Genomic DNA, 20,779 nt, shown 5'->3' with positions numbered 1-20,779 from the left:
AAACAAAGGGTAAAAAAGGGTAAATGTTACTATAAAGAACATGCAAATAAGGGGGTCTAATAAAGCGTTCGTTGGAAGACATTACATAATCACATTACAGCAATTACAATTTATTTACAACCCTACGTCAATGAAACAAATTAGCAGGTTTAATCTTGAGCAAAGTGTCTCAAAGTTACCCAGCCTTGAGATTCTGAAGACAGCGTGGGACAAACTTAGGAGAGGAGCAGGGGGTGTGGCTAGTGTGCCGAGTGGAGTGGAGGTATGGCGAGACTGTTTAAGGTGACTCACAGAGAAGACATGGGGGACAGGTCCAGGCTGGAGTCGCTGCGGGAGCCGTCCTCGTGAGCGCTCATCTCCTCGTGCGCGCCACCCGCCAGGCCCTTGAGACCGCCGCCTCCCACAGAGGCGGAGCCGTAGAGGGGCAGGCTGCTGTCCACCATGGCCGCCTGGAGGGAGTCGCGCCGTTAACCACGTTGCCGCGGGGGCTTAACTAACGCGTGCACATCTCTGCTGGGATCAGTGGTAGCCTGACGGGCTGACGCTGAACACGTTTAATGAGCAACGTTCAGGCATCGGGTAAATGGTGAAAGACTTCAGCAGATCCAGTTTGACCATGTATGACCAAGTGGTGTGTGCTACTCTGACCTATCCAAATATGCCCCTCCCCCATCCCCTCACTCATTTTAACGTCAGAATGTCACCTGACACCTGGAGCGTCGGCGTGTGTACCTGTAATGCGGAGAGAGCAGGGTTCTGACCAAGACTCGACTGGATGTTCTTCACCAGAGACGGAGACCTACGGGAAAGTAGAGCCACATTTTACGATAAACCCAAAAAGGAAAGCAAAAATTAAACGCAACCCTGCAACGTGGGAGTGGGCAGTCGTACCCAGTGATCTTCTGGGGTCTCCTCTTCTGGAACTCCTGCTCGTCCACGGTCCAAACGGCTCCTTTCACATTCTCCACCCTCACAAAACACTTGTGGAGGCTGAGATTATGACGGACCGCATTCTACCGGGGAAAAGGGCGAGACAACATGGATCTTACATGCCATAAATACATATTGCCAAAAAACCGTTGGACAACAGCACCATCATCATCATCGTGTTGTCTCTCTATAATCATCGTGCTTTTACCTTCCATGTTGCTGCGTTGCGCCTGAAATACGCGAATGTTCGAGTGAACCAGTTGTAGATTTCGTTTAGTGTTAGCTGCTTGTCCGGGGACTCGAAAATCGCCTGAAAAAGATTCCAACAACCATTTATCCATAACCGTTTTGTTCACATCTCGGTAAATGTTACGTCTGCACTGCAATCCTTAAAGTAACAGTCTGTAATTACAGTGTGTACACAGTTCCCAAACCAGACCTGGATATTTACAAACTGTAGGCGTCATGTGGCGTCACAGAGAGCTCAACGATAGCGCTAGCACGTCAGCCAGTGTCCTTACCTGTCTTATTAAAGCTGCGTACGTGAACGGGGGTCTGACCTCAGCACTTAAATAAAACTCCTTATTCTGCACAATATCTGAGAGGTGGAGGAAAAAAAAACAAACACAGAGACAACACAGTCAAAGTTGGACCATGAACTTCCTTCTCCCAGGAGCTCCCCGTCGGGCATTGAGAAGCGGTTTCATTCAGGAACTTCAACCCTGCCGTAAGGGGAGTACAGAGGAGGCGGCACTCAAGGTCAAACAGGGGTCAGCAACAGCGCTGTATTTACAGAACATCGCATGACCCGGGTAGGTTCACCGTTGATCAAGTGCTCATTCATTGCGAGGCTGTAATTGCACGGCTGGTTAAAATGGTTGGTGCTCGACTGGTTGTGTCCGTGTAGGAGGGTTTCCTTCACCTTGGTCCATGGCCAGGTTGTACTTGTCCGAGTAGCGTTTGCGTACGGGCCCCACCCCGTGCAGGCTGTTGGGGATGATGACGGTGGGGGTCTGGGGCAGCGGCGTGAGGGGCGTAGACGGGGCCGTGGCACTCTGGGAAAGACTCATGGAGGGAGTGGCCTTGGGAACCGTCGCCTTGGCGAGGGTGAGGTTGGAAACCAGATTGACCTTTCAGAAAACACACACACACACACACACACACACACACACACACACACACACACACACCTTAGTTTTAACTCTTTACAGCCATTATGTAATGGCAAGGTAAAATTAAATGTAGAAATTAACAATAGGATAACCATACAAGATAAATCGGCACATCTGCATTTACCAGTACAGTCAATGTACTATGAACTGCTATAAAGGTTTACACTTTTTTGTTTTTAAATCAGGCACAATATGTAGATTGTGTAGTACTCTCACACACAGACTCAGTTCAGCGCCAACCAGCATCTGGGACTGTTTACCTCTGTGCTGTGGCCATCACACCATCCAATCATGAAGCTTTATGCAAATTAGAAATCCAGCCAATTTCATAGGACCAAAACGTGTCTTGAAACTCTTCACTGCACCACCCAATGTCAGTTCCCAATGTCAGTTCCCATAAGTCAAAAAGTAATCTTTATCTGGACATCACAGTTGCAATATTCCACATGAAAATAAGACAATTTAGTGTATTTATTTTGGAAATAAACCACTGCTGTGTACATGTTCGCAGACATTGAGGCCAGCAGGGGTTTCCACTGTAATAAAATGTATTCGAGTGTAACTGCCCGCCCTGAAAAGGTCCGGTGGCTGAAGGAGAGTCAGAGTTGGGGAGAAGCCCAAAGTGTCGACCCATGAGGCGAGCTGGTGTACTTACGGGCTGTGGGCTTTGTTTGGGCTCAGTAGATTTGACATGGAGGTGGGCCATCATTGCCTGGAGTCTTTCTTTGTCTTTAGCGAGCTGTTTGGCAAACACAAACAAGGCGGGCACAAAGATGAATAATGTGTTCGCAGAACTTCCCAGAACCTTCTAGATCCTTTCTCGATTATTGTTTACCAGGATATCCATTTATGGGATGTAAATAACTTCATTAAATAATTTTTTTACGTACTGAGTTAAAAGTAAATTTCACAGCTCAAAACACATCACCGCCCACATTTGCTTTTGAAAACAAGTGCAATAACTTTCACACAACAAGAAAGTGGTGCGTCTCATCATGGTGCCTTGACCAAACTGAAGCCAAGAGCTCCGTGGTGCTGGTATGCGTCTGACGTCCTCCTGAACACCCACCTGCAGCTCGAGCTGCTGGACTACCTGCATCTGAACTCGACACTGGGCTGTGCTCTTGTCGTCCAGAGCGTGTTCACTGTTTAAATGCCTGAAAGCACAGAAACCAACAAGAACTATTAGAGAATTGGGGGGCACAAAAGATCCAGACATGAGTGAATGACCAGAGTTGGAAGGAGCTTTAGGTTCAGCTGCGTTTAAGAGGTTGGTCACTAGGGGGCAGTTTAGTCAAAGGTGAGTGGCACACCGCCACTGCGCTCAAAAGTACATGATCCCACGTTTCTAAAGAAAACCGAAATATGGATTCACGGCATAGCTGGTTTTGCTGCCAAGTTCACTGCCCACTCAGAGCTGAACATTAAAACACCACTTGCTGCAATGATTGCTACCGTGTCAATCAAAACTATGCTCCATTTAAATAAAATCCATATTCTCTGAAACCCAAAAGAACACCAGATTACCTAGAAGTGGATTTGAAAACAGGAGGAACAAAAGCCAAAATATAAACACTGCAACCATACACATGACATTTCTATTATTTACAGCTCCTTAAACCGTAAAGAAGGCAAACACAGTTCAGCGCAACCATTTCAAACGCAATCACAATTTATTGGACTGTTTATGATCCTTCAGCAGAAACCTGCCGCACCTCTTATCAAACAATTTCAACTGTTTAAAGTTCCAGCGGGGAATGACGGCGTCGTGGCTGAAACGGCTGGTGCGCGCGGCCGGAGCCGTGGACGACGGCGGGCTGATCTGTGGTCATTTGGAGAGTGTGTTTTTTTTTAATAGGCCGGCAGGGGCGAGCAGGACAAAGCCAGTGTTGTGGCAATAGGCAGGGCGGGGACGCGGAGTGGGAGCAGGGGTCAGGGTCAGCGGAGGGGGCACAGATAAACATCCTCCTGTTGTTTGTTTTGGGAGGGACGGCCAGGATCACCATGGGTACACTGTTTATCACAGAGCACGGCTCAACCCTGAGGGGCCCCCGTCGTTGCACCACCGCAGGGGAGGGAGGGAAACAGGGGGGGGGGTGGAGAGAGAGAGAGAGAGAGAGAGAGAGAGAGAGAGAGAGAGAGAGGGGACTTTTGAAGAGGAAGAAAAAGAAGGGCACATGTTAAAATAAGCTGACAAGGAAAGAAAAATGGAAAAGAAAGGAAAAACGAACGATAGAACAGAAAGCAAATGAACGAGTGAACGGACCAGAAACCACCAAGCGCCGGAGGCGTGGGGGTCGCTTTCTTCAGCGGGTCCCCCCCACCTGCACAGGAGGGGCACAGGCAGGACGACGGAGAGCGAGACGGCGCGGGACTCTCCACTTACTTGAGGAAGGACTGGAAGTCTCCCAACACGGCCTCACAGCCGGGCCACTTGCAGACGCCGTGGCTGTACAGGGGATGGTTGCTGTGGGAATGGGCCTCCTGTGAACTACCACACAAAGCACAGCGTCAAAACACGCAGCACGCCGTTAGATTTTGGGGTGTGACGACATTACACATCTATAGGCTCAATCTGTTTGAGTCGGAGGTCACGGCTTGATTTTCTATATTTTGCTGTATATACGAGAAGACGCTATATTGACATTGCATTCTGCTTACAGGCAAGTTAAACTACGCATGCTAATTAGACTCAGAGTCAATTTGTGCAAGATTCAAATGCACCACTTGTGCCAAGAGTCAAAATGTTAGCGTGTTCACACCAGCAGCACACGCAGCGGTAGGAACAGCAGCCAATGATTAACGATAGCAAAAACGTACGTGTACCAAAGGACCAGCACCTCTACTCGGAGCCGAAAAGCAGACGGGTTCGGTTAACGAGCAGCGGCCGAGCCGTTCGGACATTCGGAGTGTCTATGGGACATGCCCAACCACAGCCTCTCATCACACATTATTTGACTGTTTGCAATTGCCATGACTGACTTGCCAATGCAAATACGCCCTTTAGCAAAGTTCTAGTCAATAGTTTGCAGTCTAATGTTTGTCATTTTAAGCAATTCTGATATTTAAAAAATGTGTGTGTGTATTATATATATATATTATATTATATATATATATATATATAATATATAGGCCGTCCAAAACATAGACTGTGTTAGACTCATATTACAAAATTGATACTGTTCACAGCCAATATTTCACTACTGACAGATGCAGAGATTGGATTCATCAGCAAATCGAAGCCATGCAGGTGAAGAGGTTGATTCAGAAACACGTAGCCAGGTTCACGGCCTCAGTGACGGTCAGTACGGGCTCCAACCTTTGTTCTGGAGGTTCGAGAGCTGCACATGGTTCGCCTTTCCTTTACACAGCAACCAGTGGTGCAGCAACAGTGTCCAAGACACTCTTCCGCTATGGTGACAAGCATACTGCTTACTACTGATCACAACAGGACTGGTCAGATGTTGGTTTATCCATGTAGAAGGCAAAGTATAGCCCCCAGAGAGCCCCGTCCTCTCATGAATATTCATATGATAGGGTTTTAATCACTGATCTCAGCTCAGTCATCCTAGAAACTCAGGTTCAATCCAAGACTTTCATTTAAAATGGCCCATTAGTGCCGCACAATGACACATTAATTGCTACCGTTATGGGACATTACGGTTACGACACAGTACTGTTACGGCACACTGCTCGAGACACATTAAGTGCTACTGGTCTGTTAGATGAGAATTTAGAAAAGGCAACAGAGTAAAAACATGGGCTGGGAGGACTGGTATTGCACGAATGCAGGTGGTACTGCACTGGGACCAGTCCAAGGTGGGAATACAACTATGGTTCTCCATTTACTCTTCTGCAATGCAGTTTTTCTATTCTTGAGAATGTCGCAGGAAGTGACGGAAACTTCAGGAGGTAAATAAATACAGCATTAAACAAGCAAACAAACTCTAAATAGAGGCATTCATATCCCCATCAGGCTGTTCAAAGTAATGTTCCTGTAATAGCATGCTAAAGAGGGGAATATTACTCCTCTAATATTCATAACAAATGCTGGAATTTTCCATCTGCCAGAGCTGGGATATGCAATCTTGTTTACAAAACCATAAATGGAATGATGATTCATTCCTTACACATTCCAGGTAAAATAAGATTATGAGCAGGTCTCATCCCCTCCACCGCGTGTGACCACAAATCATATCACATCCAGCATAGTCACAAATAATGCAAATCTGGCAAACAAATTAATGCAGCCTTTTTGCAAATAAATGAGAATGCAAAACACAACAAAATATGTTTACCGGGTTTTGTTTACATGCACTCTCTGGGCCAGACGGCACTGTGAAATTCCAGCCCGCACATCAGAAAGCACGACGGAGGCTCTGGGCAGAAAAGGCAGTGATGAGCTGCTACCGTGGAGCTGAATTAGTGCTGGAAAGAAAAGCTGGAGATGGGGGTCTGGGGATGAGGGTCCTGGAGGAAAGCTCTCTGTGACAGAGTAGGATGCTTCGGGGCATTGGGAGGGTGGGGGGGGGGTATCGTGCAGGAGAAACAATGATGGCGTGTCTCCGTCCTCCAGGAGAGGTGGTCTCGGCCTCGCTCGCCCCAGCTGGCGTACACGCGCGGTTCTGGCTGCTGGCGCCTTGCTGCCGGCGAGGAATTTGCGGGACACATGAGACACACGGGCTGCGTCCCGACCGATATCAGCCACCGCAGCGCAGGGCCGCGGGGTTTCAGAGGGGCAGACGCACAGCGGCCGCTGCCCGGAAGAGGTCTTGGAATAACCTCTGGCCTCCGCTATGACTTCACACAAGGACAGGTAAAAGAAGCCAGTCAATAATCCCCAAATGTCAAAATTAAAACCTTGGTGGGCTGCGAGTTAAGCCGGGCATGTCAGAAAGGCCTTATTTTACAATATAGTAGGACGTTATGGAGTGTTAAAAGCTTCATGATGGAGCAGAACAACCATATTGTAGTAACATTATATCGCTGCTGCATTACCGCCTTGGGAGGTTTTGAAAGTGAGCACTTCCAGCAACAACCTGAACGTCCTCGCTCGACTGTGCGGCCACATCTCACAGTTCATCTCGCAGACGCCAACGCTGTGAGGACTAAGGGCGTCCCGCGCGGTCCCAACACGCAGGACCCGCGGCCATCCGCGAGCCAAAAGTCCTTAAAGACGTGCGAGCTAGATGATTTTGCACGTACCAACGAACGGGTTTGCAAGCGCAGGAGTGAAATGCCCCTGTGCACGCGAGCACGTAAGCAAACATCATTAAGCCTGCGGGGCACAAATTAGCACAGCCAAAAAGAGTTCCACACGGCCACGCAAACAACTGCTGCGCCCAACGCCCGAGCCATTCACGCCACCGCCCTGCCTCCGCAAAAACACCAGTTACCAACCAGCAAACAGTCGCTGAACTGGTTTTCTGGGAGGGGGGGGGGGGGACCTCAAATGCCTGAAATGCCAAAGGGAAGCAGCTGATGCACCTAAAGGCATGTGAAATTTCATCAAATTGGAGCTGGGAGAAGCCAAGGCTGGGTCAGGAAGCGCATTAACAATCGCCTGTGGTGCAATTCCTGAACCTGACTCGCCCCAAAAGCGCTCCTGAAGATCCCTGCGGAGCTCACCTCCACACACACCTGGCTCCGATCTTCAGATGCCACCGAAGGGCTCAATTAACTCGACGAGCTGCTTTAAGTTGGGGTTGGAAGCAAAAACTTTGCCCCTCCGGGAAGGGAGACCGACACCCCTTAAATGTACAATTAAAATCAGCTACTATTGACACTTGTTTATTATTGCGTTTTATACTAACGAAAAACAATAAGACAACTTGATCAACAGACGGTTACTATGCTGACATTGTATCTATGTGTCAATAAGAAATAAAAGTGTTTGTGCTTGTAAGATCTTTTTATTTTACTGTCTACACATGAACAGGTAACCAGTACCAGCAGGACAAGCTGATGCAACACAAAATCTATTTACAGGATGGGCTGCATTTTAAAATGGTAAGCAGCTTCATAGCTAATGCCATGACATGACAAGTTGACACATGTTCAGTAGGTGTTTGAAGGTGTGCTAAAAACGTCTGAAATATTACCCGATCTACCTTAGTGTATTCTAATGACCAGCGGTATTAGTGTTTCGGTCATTTGGATGGGGTTGTGCTGGCGTGAGCTTGTTGTGGCGAATCAGCTGCGTGTTGCCAAGCGCCGTGTCCTCGCGCATGCGTGGGAATTACGTTTAATTATCGAGCTGCTGCCGAATCCTCTCGCTTCACCGTAGGACATTTCCCTTTCGCTCACACGGAATGTATGTATTTCTGCGTGAAACTCGTTCGTCCCATTAAAGAAAACGAACCGAGACTTTGCTGGTTTTCAAGCATTCGTGTTAAGTCTGAAATTCAGAGCAACTGGGGACCAGGGCGCGGGTGGCAGGGCGCGGGGGGTCAGTACCTCTCTCTCCTGGCGGGCCGGTGTGCGTGGTGCCCATTGGTGCTGGGATGCTGAGCGATGGGCGGAGGTTTGGGCGGAGAAGGCGACTTGTCGGCCCTGCTCTTCTCCTCCACCCTGCCCTCCGTCACGTCCTTCCACAGCTGCTGCAGTTCGGCCGGGAGCAGACCTGCGGAGCACAGGTGGGTGTTGAGCAGCTCACCTGTGGTCTAATGGAGCTCCACCTCCTCCGTCACCGCTACATCGCTCGCGGTGGGGAGTTACTGCTAACGGCGCCCGCTGCCAAAGCGCAATCGTTATTTACATTTCTGTTATTGCATTTGAAATGATAGCAGTACAGATTCTACCCCCTTGGAAGATCAATCAAAGTGCTTTTTAATAACGCGCTTGGGAGACGATACGTACCGTAAAAAAAATCTCAAACCGCAAAATAATAATTTTCCTAATTAAGTGGCCGTACGCTAGAGAAACCATTAAGGCTCATGTTCTGTCTGGAGTCGTCAGGCAGCTGTAGTGACTAGCGCCGTGTACTGGAACGGACCGGCTCACTGTACCGCTGCTCAGACACATGTAACACGAGAGCTCCATGACTTCACCGAGGAGAAGACTGCTGTGACAGCACCACCCCCTCCGCCCCCACCCTGCCCTAGGTCATCTAGGTCAATCCAGAAATCTGGTCCCAAACTGACTAGGACTAAGGACTAAGCCTGATGCCACCAGCCAGTGAGAAAAGAATAAGGAGCCAGACGGGGGGAGGAGCCAGGGGGCATGGCCTACCGTGAGGCAGCGAGGCGAGTGCGGTGGTGGGGGGGGAGCGCGAGCAGGCCCTGCCTCTGCAGGCTGAGCAGGTGCTGCTGCTGCAGTGAGAGCAGCTGTTGCTGGACGGCCATCTGCTGGGCAATCGCATGCTGCAGGAGAGGACACACACACACACACACACACACACACGCCGTCACAGAGGATGAGGGAGGTGCGTTTGGACACGGCGGCAGGTGTGTGTGTGTGTGTGTGTGTGTGTGTGTGTGTGTGTGGGGGTGTCCTACCTCCTTGCTGGGCTTGCTGGCGTGTTGCTGCTGGAGGAGCTGCAGGTGGAGCTCCTCTTGCTGCTTCTTGTAGAATTCCTGGAGCTGCTGCTGCAACAGAGCGAGGGCACGGTGCCCGGGGCGGGCGTTAGGGGGCGGGGCTTGGGGGGGGCGGCGGCGTGCGGTGATTGGACAGGGGCGCGCTGGCATTTTGAGCGACGTACCTGCTGTAACATCAGTGCCTGTTGCTGCTGCTGCAGGAGGAGCTGGAGCTGCTGGGGACTCAGGACCTGCTGCTGGAGGACCTGCTGCATCTGCTGAGGGGTCACCACCTGAGGGGTCACCATCGCCAAGGAGACGGGCACCTGCACACACGCACGCACACCTGCATCAATATTGCCTTTTGATTAATAAATCCCCCAAAAATAAAAAAAACCCCACATTCTCCTGATTTCTCCTGCCACTTGAGACACACACACACACACACACACAACTCCCGGCAAAGCTGCATAAAGCAACAGTTCCACGCGTGATTAAAAGTCTTTTCTAGCCCCCAGCTGTAGCTAGCCAAGCTCTTCGGCGCCCCTGGAGGAGAGGCGGTAGAGGCGCAGCTCTCTGGTGGAGCAGGAACAGACGCGCCCCGCGGCCGGGACCGTGACGTTCGTCTGGCAGAGCCGGCCCGGCCGCAGGGAGGGGGCGTACCGCACCACTCCCCCAACACAGACGGCAGACCCCTTGTTTTCACCGTCTGGGCATTTCGGGGAAAGATCTCAAGTTCTCAGAGTTTTAACTGTAAACATCAACAAGGCTACATAAACAAACAAACATCTCTTGAAAACGATGTGGTCCCCAGAATTCCGCATTGCTTCTGCAGAGACAAATTCCCCTGATCTGAAAATGTGTGTGTGTGTGTGTGTGTGTGTGTGTGGGGGGGGGGGGGGGGGGGGGGCGCTAGGCTACTTATTTAAACCTCCACACATGTATAATTTACAAACATGATTGAGGAAGACAAAAAGAAAAGAATTTATATACAAAAGAATTTATATAAAAAAAAGACAAATGCATTATTCATTTCCACTTCTGTTGTGTCGACATGGGTTCAGACATGAGCATTAAAGCAACTACAAAAGAAAGCCAAAAAACATTAATACCCACAAGAGAGACCAATGTCTCTACAAATCTACAGCCTTTAAAATGGGCTAGCATGCTTCACCTAGCCCCAAGCAATTACTGCTCCTTAAGCCGCGCGCTCACGTACGTACGCACGCACGCACGCGCACACGGCTTTTTAAAATTGTTTACAACAAACATAAACAGAATAATTAAAGTCACATTTGTGGAGCCATATAAATAATACATCCACTGGGGTACACAGCAACTGTAAAAACAAAACTGGAGATTGCATTTTAATTAAGGCTCTGCAACACAAACAAACAAGGGGCTCCAGTAAAGCCAGCTGTGTTGTGCCTCAAGTAAACACAGACCTGGACCATGTCACTGCTGCTAGGAGTGAAATATAACAGTGGACCGTCACACACACACACACACACACACACACACCCTTCTTTCCCACACTATCTCTTTGTGTGTGTGTGTGTGTGTGTGTGTGTGTGTGTGTGAGCTTACTGTGAAGGTCTAACAGCTAAAAATTATTTTTTTTTTAAAGACATCATTCAACCAATGACAGAGAAGGAAACAGACAAACAAAAAAATTGCTATCAGGGCTATTTGTCTAACGACCACAGCAAAGGGAGGGGGGGGAGCCCAGCCTGGGGAGTCCGGGCAAAGATACTTCCCTCCAGCCCCAGTGCAGGCCTGCTCCAACAGCCCTGGGCTTAACCCCAACATACCCACCAATTAATGTAAATAATTCTCCTTTTACACTCTCAGCCAGTGCTGATGAGTGCCGTCTCCATGACGACAGACAAGTCCAAACATCGTTTTGTTGTTGTTATTGTTCTTGCCAGTGTGTCAGAGAACCAACTCCCCATGAGTGAGCACATGTCAACAAGAGAGCGCTTCTGAAAACACAGCCCATAAATCAACAGGCTTCAACGGTCCAAAAACAAACATAGCCCTTTGTTATTGCCCTCAATACCTTCAACATTTCTGGTTTGGGTTCCCCACCCAAAGTAAAAATAACATTCTTTCCTTTACTCTGCATCTGGGTAAATATGAAAAGCAGACAGAGAAGGCAACAAAAAAAATAAAAGGTACAAGCTAACAACTCACGCTCTGGCGAGCCTTTCTCATCTTAAAGAGGGACATGATTCGATTTCTGCACAGCTAATGATAGCAGGCCACAACGAGAAGGAGAAAGCCTTTTAGCCCCACAGAGCTATTGTTTACAACACGCAACCCAAGATCAGGTGTCACCGGACCCCCAAACCCCCCCACCACCACACACACACACACTCACACACACACACACACACATCCCCTCAACCCCCACAACCACCCAGTTCAGCACTTGTTGTGTGACATTACAGGGGGAGTGGAAAGAATGAAATATATATATATATATATAAAGCAGTCAGTCTTGCCCAGATGTAAACGACTCCCTCCCGGACCCAGAGTCACACTTCACAACACGCTGTAGTGCTCTAGCAGCACATTCACTTTCACACAGTTCATGAAGATCTACTGCTAATCCAACTTACACTGATCTAAAGGAACCAACCGAGCAGGTGATCGATAACTGTAAAACTTGGTGCACATGCAGGTACAACATTCGATACGTTTTTATCGGAGACCGGTACACAAGTTTAAAAATAGCGCCTGTGTCTCGTTCAAAAACGGCACACATAAGAGATAAAGAATCTCGTCAATAAGACTAGCAAATGCACTTTGCACGCGGTAGCCTCCGTTCAACCAAACGCACAGCAGCAAACTCGCCCGGCCACAAACCTGATTAATTCCGTTGGCATTACAGGCAGAATGTTACGCTGTACCAACCTTGTTTGAATCAGGAGAGTAGAGGTGGCAGCATTCTGCTAGTGGGAATCCAACCAGCCAACCAATCCTGCCCCCCTCTTCCACCAATGGCAGGCGCCCAAAGAGCACAACCTCAGTGTGACTGGGCGTTCACATGTCACTGGCCGGTAGCCCCGCCCTGCTCACCTCCCATATCGACAGGATACTCGGCCTGACCCACCGACAGGCTAAAAGTCTCCAACTTTATCCATAGGCACGCAAAGAAATGTTCAAGATCAAAATGATCAAGAAAGTGTCACAGAAACAAAAAGAACACAGTATTTTGTCTGTGAAGCACTTTAGGCCTTTTGAAAACTAACAAATAAATAAGGACACTTTCATAAAGCCCAAGCAAACATTTGGACAACAGATTTATGTCCTTGGTAACTGGTGCCCAAGGCACATGATAGTTTTAAAAGAATGCTGTTCTGTTCATGAGTATGATCTCCTCAACGCAAGGTAAACCTTTTGTGTTTATTAATATTAAACATCATCAAGAGTGTGTGCGTGCGTGTGTGCATGCGTCAGTGTGTGTGTGTGTGTGTGTGTGTGTTGAGCAGTAAACAGACTGTAGTTGTACCTGTGTTTCTGGCTCCTTCTGCACACTCTTCTGGGATTTCTCCCCACTCTGTTGTTGCTGTTGTTGAGCAACTTGAAGTGCCTGAAGATGCGAAAAACAATAACAAAATCCTGATTGGCTGGGCAGATCTCCAAGGACTATTCATATGTTTCAGAGAGGAGCACATGCACGTGGGCTCTTTGTCAGTCTGTTAGTGCACACAACATTTGAGCCTTTGTCCCCTCGTACATTTCTATAAAGGCCATGCCCTCTGGAAAAGGCTGAAACCCCTCAAGAACAACAGGGTGGAGTGTTTTAAGCTCCACTTCCACTCTTTATTTTTTACATGAGTCCCAAAATACATTCAGGCAACACAAGAGATTTGATTGTCTGCTTTCTAAACTTTTATAACCAGAAATCTTAATATCTTTTTATTTAATATCCAAGCCAAATTTCACAAAGAGGAGTCGCTTTAATGTTTCAAATCACAGCTGAACGTTTCAAAGCCGGCACCATCACGGCTGTAGGAGCAGGCAAACAGAAAGACGCAGCACACGTAAGGAGCCAGTGTGGAACCGGCCGCAGGTGCCGGGCTCTTAAAAGGGTCCAGGCAGCGCGGGATGAGGACAGACAGGGGCCGGACTCTTGAATGGGGCGGCACGACCCGCAGGTGTCATAAAATACCACCTGGCCAAAAGGAATGGTGGAGTTATACCACACGCGGCCGACCACCAGCTGTGACCACGGATAGGGGCACTGTCAATTTTAGACAAGAAATTCATAAATGTGTCCTGAAGGAGACATCAGGGACCTCAGTGCTAAAAGGTATTAGGGTGTAAGTAATGATTTATAACAATATGACCTAAAAATGTGATGATCAGTGCACATTTTCGACATGACCTATGAACATTTATTAATGATTTTGCCCTTGTCAAAAGGCCGGAGTGTGTATGCATGATTGTGTGGTGTAGGTAGCCGGAGTGTGTATGCATGAGTGTGTGTGGTGGTGGTAGCCGGAGTGTGTATGCATGAGTGTGTGTGGTGGTGGTAGCCGGAGTGTGTATGCATGAGTGTGTGTGGTGGTGGTAGCCGGAGTGTGTATGCATGAGTGTGTGTGGTGGTGGTAGCCGGAGTGTGTATGCATGAGTGTGTGTGGTGGAGGTAGCCGGAGTGTGTATGCATGAGTGTGTGTGGTGGAGGTAGCCGGAGTGTGTATGCATGAGTGTGTGTGGTGGAGGTAGCCGGAGTGTGTATGCATGAGTGTGTGTGGTGGAGGTAGCCGGAGTGTGTATGCATGAGTGTGTGTGGTGGAGGTAGCCGGAGTGTGTATGCATGAGTGTGTGTGTGTGGTGGTAGCCGGAGTGTGTATGCATGAGTGTGTGTGGTGGAGGTAGCCGGAGTGTGTATGCATGAGTGTGTGTGGTGGTGGTAGCCGGAGTGTGTATGCATGAGTGTGTGTGGTGGAGGTAGCCGGAGTGTGTATGCATGAGTGTGTGTGTGTGTGGTGCGGTGGTGGTAGCAGGAGTGTGTATGCATGAGTGTGTGTGGTGGTGGTAGCCGGAGTGTGTATGCATGAGTGTGTGTGGTGGTGGTAGCCGGAGTGTGTGTGGTGGTGGTAGCCGGAGTGTGTATGCATGAGTGTGTGTGGTGGTGGTAGCCGGAGTGTGTATGCATGAGTGTGTGTGGTGGAGGTAGCCGGAGTGTGTATGCATGAGTGTGTGTGGTGGAGGTAGCCGGAGTGTGTATGCATGAGTGTGTGTGTGTGGTGGTAGCCGGAGTGTGTATGCATGAGTGTGTGTGGTGGAGGTAGCCGGAGTGTGTATGCATGAGTGTGTGTGGTGGTGGTAGCCGGAGTGTGTATGCATGAGTGTGTGTGGTGGAGGTAGCCGGAGTGTGTATGCATGAGTGTGTGTGTGTGGTGCGGTGGTGGTAGCAGGAGTGTGTATGCGTGCGTGTGTAGTAGCGGAGGCGCGGGAGGTGTGCAGCAGCTTGGGGGGGGCACTGGCACGCGTGTGGCGAGGTGGGGGTGGTGGTGAGGTGGGGGTGGTGAGGTGGGGGTGGTGGTGAGGTGGGGGTGGCGATGTGGGGGTGGCGATGTGGGGGTGGCGAGGTGGGGGTGGCGAGGTGGGGGTGGCGAGGTGGGGGTGGGGGGGGTGGTGAGGTGGGGGTGGTGAGGTGGGGGTGGTGGTGAGGTGGGGGTGGTGGTGAGGTGGTGAGGTGGGGGTGGTGGTGAGGTGGTGAGGTGGGGGTGGTGAGGTGGGGGTGGTGAGGTGGGGGTGGTGAGGTGGGGGTGGTGAGGTGGGGGTGGTGGTGAGGTGGGGGTGGTGGTGAGGTGGTGAGGTGGGGGTGGTGGTGAGGTGGTGAGGTGGGGGTGGTGAGGTGGGGGTGGTGAGGTGGGGGTGGTGAGGTGGTGAGGTGGGGGTGGTGAGGTGGGGGTGGTGAGGTGGTGAGGTGGGGGTGGTGAGGTGGTGATGTGGGGGTGGTGAGGTGGGGGTGGTGAGGTGGTGAGGTGGGGGTGGTGAGGTGGGGGTGGTGAGGTGGTGAGGTGGGGGTGGTGAGGTGGGGGTGGTGAGGTGGTGAGGTGGGGGTGGTGGGGTGGTGATGTGGGGGTGGTGGTGAGGTGGGGGTGGTGAGGTGGGGGTGGTGAGGTGGGGGTGGTGAGGTGGGTGAGGTGAGGTGGGGGTGGCTGGAGGTACACGCAGCAGAGCGGAGGAGACAGCAGACGTAGTGCTGCGAGAGAAGATAAGCTGTGGCGGCCTGCCGCTGTTTACCTGCCGACACACGCTGCTTAGCATCGAATGCTAGCAAACGAGTGTGTCCCAGGATGCATCACTGCTGGGTCCGCTCCAGGAAGGTAAAGTCCAACTGTACACCCACCCTTCTTATTGGGTAGCCAACCATCAATCTATTTCTATCCCTGCCCACGCAAATGTTTGCTATTGTTGCCTCTGAGCCATGAACAGCAGCCGCACAGATGAGACGGTTCAATCACCCATCGGCGATGGCAGACACGTCACCATGCTGAACCAGCACTGCCACAATAATGCTTGATATTATTGTGCTTATTATGGAGAATGTGGATCTACATTCCAAAATCAGTTCATGGCAGTGCCAATGAAGAGTGTTTAGTAAAGACCGATTTATGATTCCTAAACACTGCAGTTTTTCCAGCATTTAAAGAATATTGTCTAATAGGTGGAAGACACGGGTTAGTGATGCCTTTATTTTAAAGAGAAAACAATAATGTCATACCAGGTTCATCATTTTTACAAAAGGACTGTGACGTCATTTAAATAAAACTTGAAAAGGTCCATTGAAATTAAAAGTAAATATCTTTAGGCCCCCAGTAGTTATTGACCCCCCCCCCCCACTGGCTCTTCCTCCATCACTGTTCCTGTGTAGATATGGTCATATCGCCCAACCCTTCTGCTCATTTAGCTTACAGTTTTGGTGGAATGCAAGGCCAAAAAAGGTCACTTCCAAAATCTTCCAAATAATATAGATGATAAATAAATATCAACAATGCTCTATATAAACTAATGTGCTCGCATGTGTTGTCAAAAAAAAATCACAGCCTTCTACACTCTGCAGTTAACAAATAAAAGTACAATGCGATGGTCTGTGGTCTAAGGACTGCTTGATTAGAAGCCAGCTTTTAACAGAAGTGCCTATTCAGTTGAAACGGCAAACAAAAAGCTTAAACAGTCATATAGCAAAAACTTTCACACAATACCAGAAAACCACAAATGAAAAACAAGCTGCACCAGAGCAGAAGATTTTACAAAACAATATTTCCCCACTTTCTCTTATATACATTTTCCATTGTTAAGCAGCAAACAACGAAAAACCAGGAAACCGGAATTCGACAACTGTGAAAAGAAAATGACCAGCGAGAGGAGCGTCCTCGCACCTCGACGGGGCCGAACATCTGGCCCTGCGGAACTCCCCCATGAGGAGCAGAGGCGGAAAGAAAAGAATGGAGGATGGGACACGAGGGGGGGGGATGGAAAACTTCAATGGAGACGTAACGGGGGGGGGGGGGGGGGGGCAGACAGATCATGTCGAGAGAAACCCGAGGGACCTGAAAATGATACTAGATACAGGAGAAAGCTAGAAGGTTGTTTTTTCCACAAAAAAGGGGGGTGGGGTTGTGAGGTTGGGGAATGGAAGGGGGTAGAAGGGGCTGCCCTGAAACCCACAGCTGTCTGGAATAGATTTCAGAGGCTGCAGGGTGACTGCGGTGACATCATTTGTCTGGAAGCTGAGAGTGAGGCGTGGGGAAAGGCCGACAGTGTTTGGGTGATCGGGGGCAGAGTGGCTCTGGGGTTGGGGAACCGTGCGGTCACCAAAGCCATGCCAAGGCCAGACCTTTGGGCAGGAATAAGGCTTTCGAGTGATAGCTAGCTTAGAAATTACAACGGTGGAAATTACAGAACAAAAATGAGCAGACAGCTCTGCCTTCAGAGATGGTCTGCTGCATGTTTGCTCAAGATTGGTTGCCTAACAACACCATTGTGCAACCAGTGTTGGAACGTCAGTTAGGATTTACTTTTGAGTAACCATTTCCTTAAAGTAACGCGGTCTTCAGAAATTTTACAATCAGAAAGCTAGTGAAAACGATCACTGAAAGCCTCCATTGATGGGGCTTTGGGAAGGTCGATGGCCTGAGATGACCCTTTACCTGTTGTATCTGCTGGGCGTTGGTTGGAGATGCTTTGAGTGCTGAAGTCTCGCTGGTCACCTGCTCCTCCTCAGAGCCCAGACGCTCCTGGCCGGCCGAGCTGCCGTTGGGAGCTTCATCCGTCTTGGACTCCTGCATGTCAGCGTGACGACCTAAACCGAAGACACGCACGCGTTAGTGCCGATCGGCGTACTGTTAGCGGTCTGCCATGCTAGAGCACATTGAGTAAGGGATGAGGGGCCATCACAGAACAGGCAGAAGAGCAGATGTACGGAGAGCATGAGAGTGTACAAATTTAGCCATCTTGTGTAATACCACATGAAAAGAAGACAGAAGTGGAAAACTGCTGATACAACATTCTCTCAACGAAAAATAATGGGGCACAAAAAGTGTCATTTTGAAAGAATGAAATGTTGGTTCTGCCCTTGAACAGATATCCTGCTTTGTCCTCCTTAAAGTCAACAAACATCTGTGTGAAACAGCCTGTTCGCATCAATGTCTCTAAACAATCTGCCGTGAAAACAGAACATTCCCAGGCCTCCTGCTATACGATGTAGGTTAACCTGTTAGACAGCCCTGGTGAATATTTCAAATTCAAAAACAAAGTTAAACTGAATTTTGCTCTTATGGCACTAGCTTTCTGTAAGAAGTGGTCCGCAGGAAGGACAAGTTTCATGAAGCAACTGAACCGACTCCAGAGATTTTGCCTTCTTAGAGTAAAAAAAAAAAAAAAAGTCTACAAAAGACCACGCCCCAGTCCTTCCACGGTAAAACCTTCTCCCACACAAGGAACCCAGAGCCGATATTTTCTAAATAACCGACTGCCACCATGACTACAGTAAACAAAGGAGCCCAAGGTTCGCTGTTTATTAACAAACATCGTGCTTCTGGAGCAATTTAACATTAACCAGGTGGTACGATCCGCAGATCTTGCAGGTGCCATAATACACTGGGAGGGCCTTATGTAAACAGCTGGTGGGGGTGGGGGAGCGATTCAAAAAGCAACACCGCCAGAGTAAACAGCGGAGAAAATCTCTAGACAAACAAGCAGCCCCTCTCCTGACATGAATGTGAACCAGAACACAGCTCATGGGACACTAAGACGCGTAATTTGATGCAAACTCGCCTGCAGGCCTTTTTACATGGAAGATATTACACTTTCAAATACTTTTAGTTTATCCCGATACTTCACTCGTTATGCGTGTCATTAATGTCTTTAAAATCATTTGTAGTAGATGCGGCATCAGTGTGCATCATTACCACTACTGCAGCAGGCTAATGGCATTAAGAGATGCAAATGTGCAGAATAGCAATCATATATATTTAAACAGATTAACAGTCGTGAGAGAATAAATGTGAGTCCTTCTCATTGACAAGTATGGTATGTTGTATCTGATCTTAGCGGAACACTAGAATGCATTATGTTTTAGCAATACATTAAACTCATTAGATAATTAACATGCAAGCTATGCAGTGCTGAACTTTGCATGACAAAACAGATGAACGTATTAAAAGACCTTTAACTTTTCCCCTTTCAATAAACCTGCAGAAAATCACAAGAATCTCTCAAATGGTTTAATTCATTTCTGTGAGCTCTCAGATCTCCGGACTCGACCCAACGTGAAAACGACGCTCGGCTGGTGGATCTTCGTGTTTTGTTTTTACTCCTTGTTTAGCAAGATGCGTTCCCCTGGCTCCTCGTGCCTTCAGCTCAACCTTGGGGGTCATCACAGATGTACTGGTCAGCTTCTGTGGTACAGACACAGAGACTGACCAAGAGAACGCACACCAGGAGGGAACCAGAGTTACAGCAGAGTAAAACGGCCATGATTAAACATCTCAATTATTGACCAGGGGGTATGATGACCAGGACCTCTCAAAATCCTGCACTGGCAAACAAAGAAGAATTAACGGCTATTGTAAACGGCTCTGAAAGATCCTTGCAGGAACCTGGAATGATGGCATTGCTAAATTTTTGGTGCAACCTTGTTCTACTGGCCAAATCATCCATCATCGATTGGCAACAACCCAACATGTTGAACTTTGTTGCATGACAATACAAACCTATTTTGCTATGGTGCTGCTGTTTTTAAACACAGTTAACTGTGGGGGGTTATGCCATCGCTGGGGCATGTTACAGCAGTTATGTGCAGGTAGTAAAGAAGATAATGAAGCCTGAAATTTTGCAGTGAAATAACCTACCCATGTGACCTTGAAAAATTAGCTAATTAAAAGTGCATCAGTATAATCAGATAGCTTAGGGGGGTAAAATATCTTCCAGATAAAGAATACATTTCATGGATAGAGAGAGGGGAGAGAGAGTGTGTGTGTGTGTGAGTGAGTGAGTGAGTGAGTGAGTGAGTAAGAGAAAGATTGTTTATAGGGCACCTACATTTTATGACAGACTTTAACACAACCACCACCACCGCTTGCTAATTGCATAGCTAAGGCAGAGAACGAGAACATAAACCAGGTAAATGATTGTCAGATCATTCGTTTTTCAATGTTACATTGTGAACATGTTTAGCCAGTCATGTCATATCATGGCCTCTAAGCTTAGGAAGAGACACAGCCCTCTATTACACCACTCGACGGAAAAACGTTTATGAGCCCGGCATAACTAACACATATGAGACTATGAGAATTTAAGCCTCGAGCACCAATCTACAGCTCTTAATTTTCACCGAAGAACCTTCCGAACACGTTCACAACCTTACAATTAGTGATGCCTGTAACCATAGGTACAGCTCCCTCATGACAGACATAGGATTTAGCCTGCCTACTGACTTGCAGCAAAACACACTACAGAACTGCTGTACAGGACAACACAGCTCACCATGACAAACTGTCATGTTCTATTACATTTGTATTCATTGCTCAAAGGCACAAATAGCTTCATAAGTGATATGTTTGTTGTTTTTTTTTTTTGCACAAGCCGCACCGCTTTCTTACATTTCTACTTGGACCGGTTCTTTCCCCCCTCACCATC

At 48.6% G+C, this 20,779-nt stretch overlaps 1 protein-coding gene across 1 annotated transcript in view; it reads right to left on the bottom strand.

Moving 5' to 3' along the window:
* foxp1a (forkhead box P1a) overlaps nucleotides 1-20,779 on the bottom strand; it is a 29,358-nt gene that overhangs the window by 2,220 nt on the left and 6,359 nt on the right. Inside the window, 16 exon segments of the mRNA XM_076984611.1 lie at nucleotides 292-449; nucleotides 733-799; nucleotides 892-1,013; nucleotides 1,139-1,240; nucleotides 1,452-1,528; nucleotides 1,853-2,060; nucleotides 2,758-2,841; nucleotides 3,172-3,259; nucleotides 4,489-4,593; nucleotides 8,559-8,724; nucleotides 9,333-9,366; nucleotides 9,368-9,463; nucleotides 9,599-9,688; nucleotides 9,802-9,942; nucleotides 13,131-13,211; nucleotides 17,791-17,942. Of these exon segments, the coding sequence (XP_076840726.1) occupies nucleotides 292-449; nucleotides 733-799; nucleotides 892-1,013; nucleotides 1,139-1,240; nucleotides 1,452-1,528; nucleotides 1,853-2,060; nucleotides 2,758-2,841; nucleotides 3,172-3,259; nucleotides 4,489-4,593; nucleotides 8,559-8,724; nucleotides 9,333-9,366; nucleotides 9,368-9,463; nucleotides 9,599-9,688; nucleotides 9,802-9,942; nucleotides 13,131-13,211; nucleotides 17,791-17,928 (1,757 nt within the window). The 5' untranslated portion in view covers nucleotides 17,929-17,942.

The sequence above is a fragment of the Brachyhypopomus gauderio genome, chromosome 21 (assembly GCF_052324685.1).
Source record: "Brachyhypopomus gauderio isolate BG-103 chromosome 21, BGAUD_0.2, whole genome shotgun sequence".
Lineage (NCBI taxonomy): Eukaryota > Metazoa > Chordata > Actinopteri > Gymnotiformes > Hypopomidae > Brachyhypopomus > Brachyhypopomus gauderio.
Note: the sequence above shows the minus strand (reverse complement) of the source record. Positions and strands in the feature narration are given on the sequence as shown.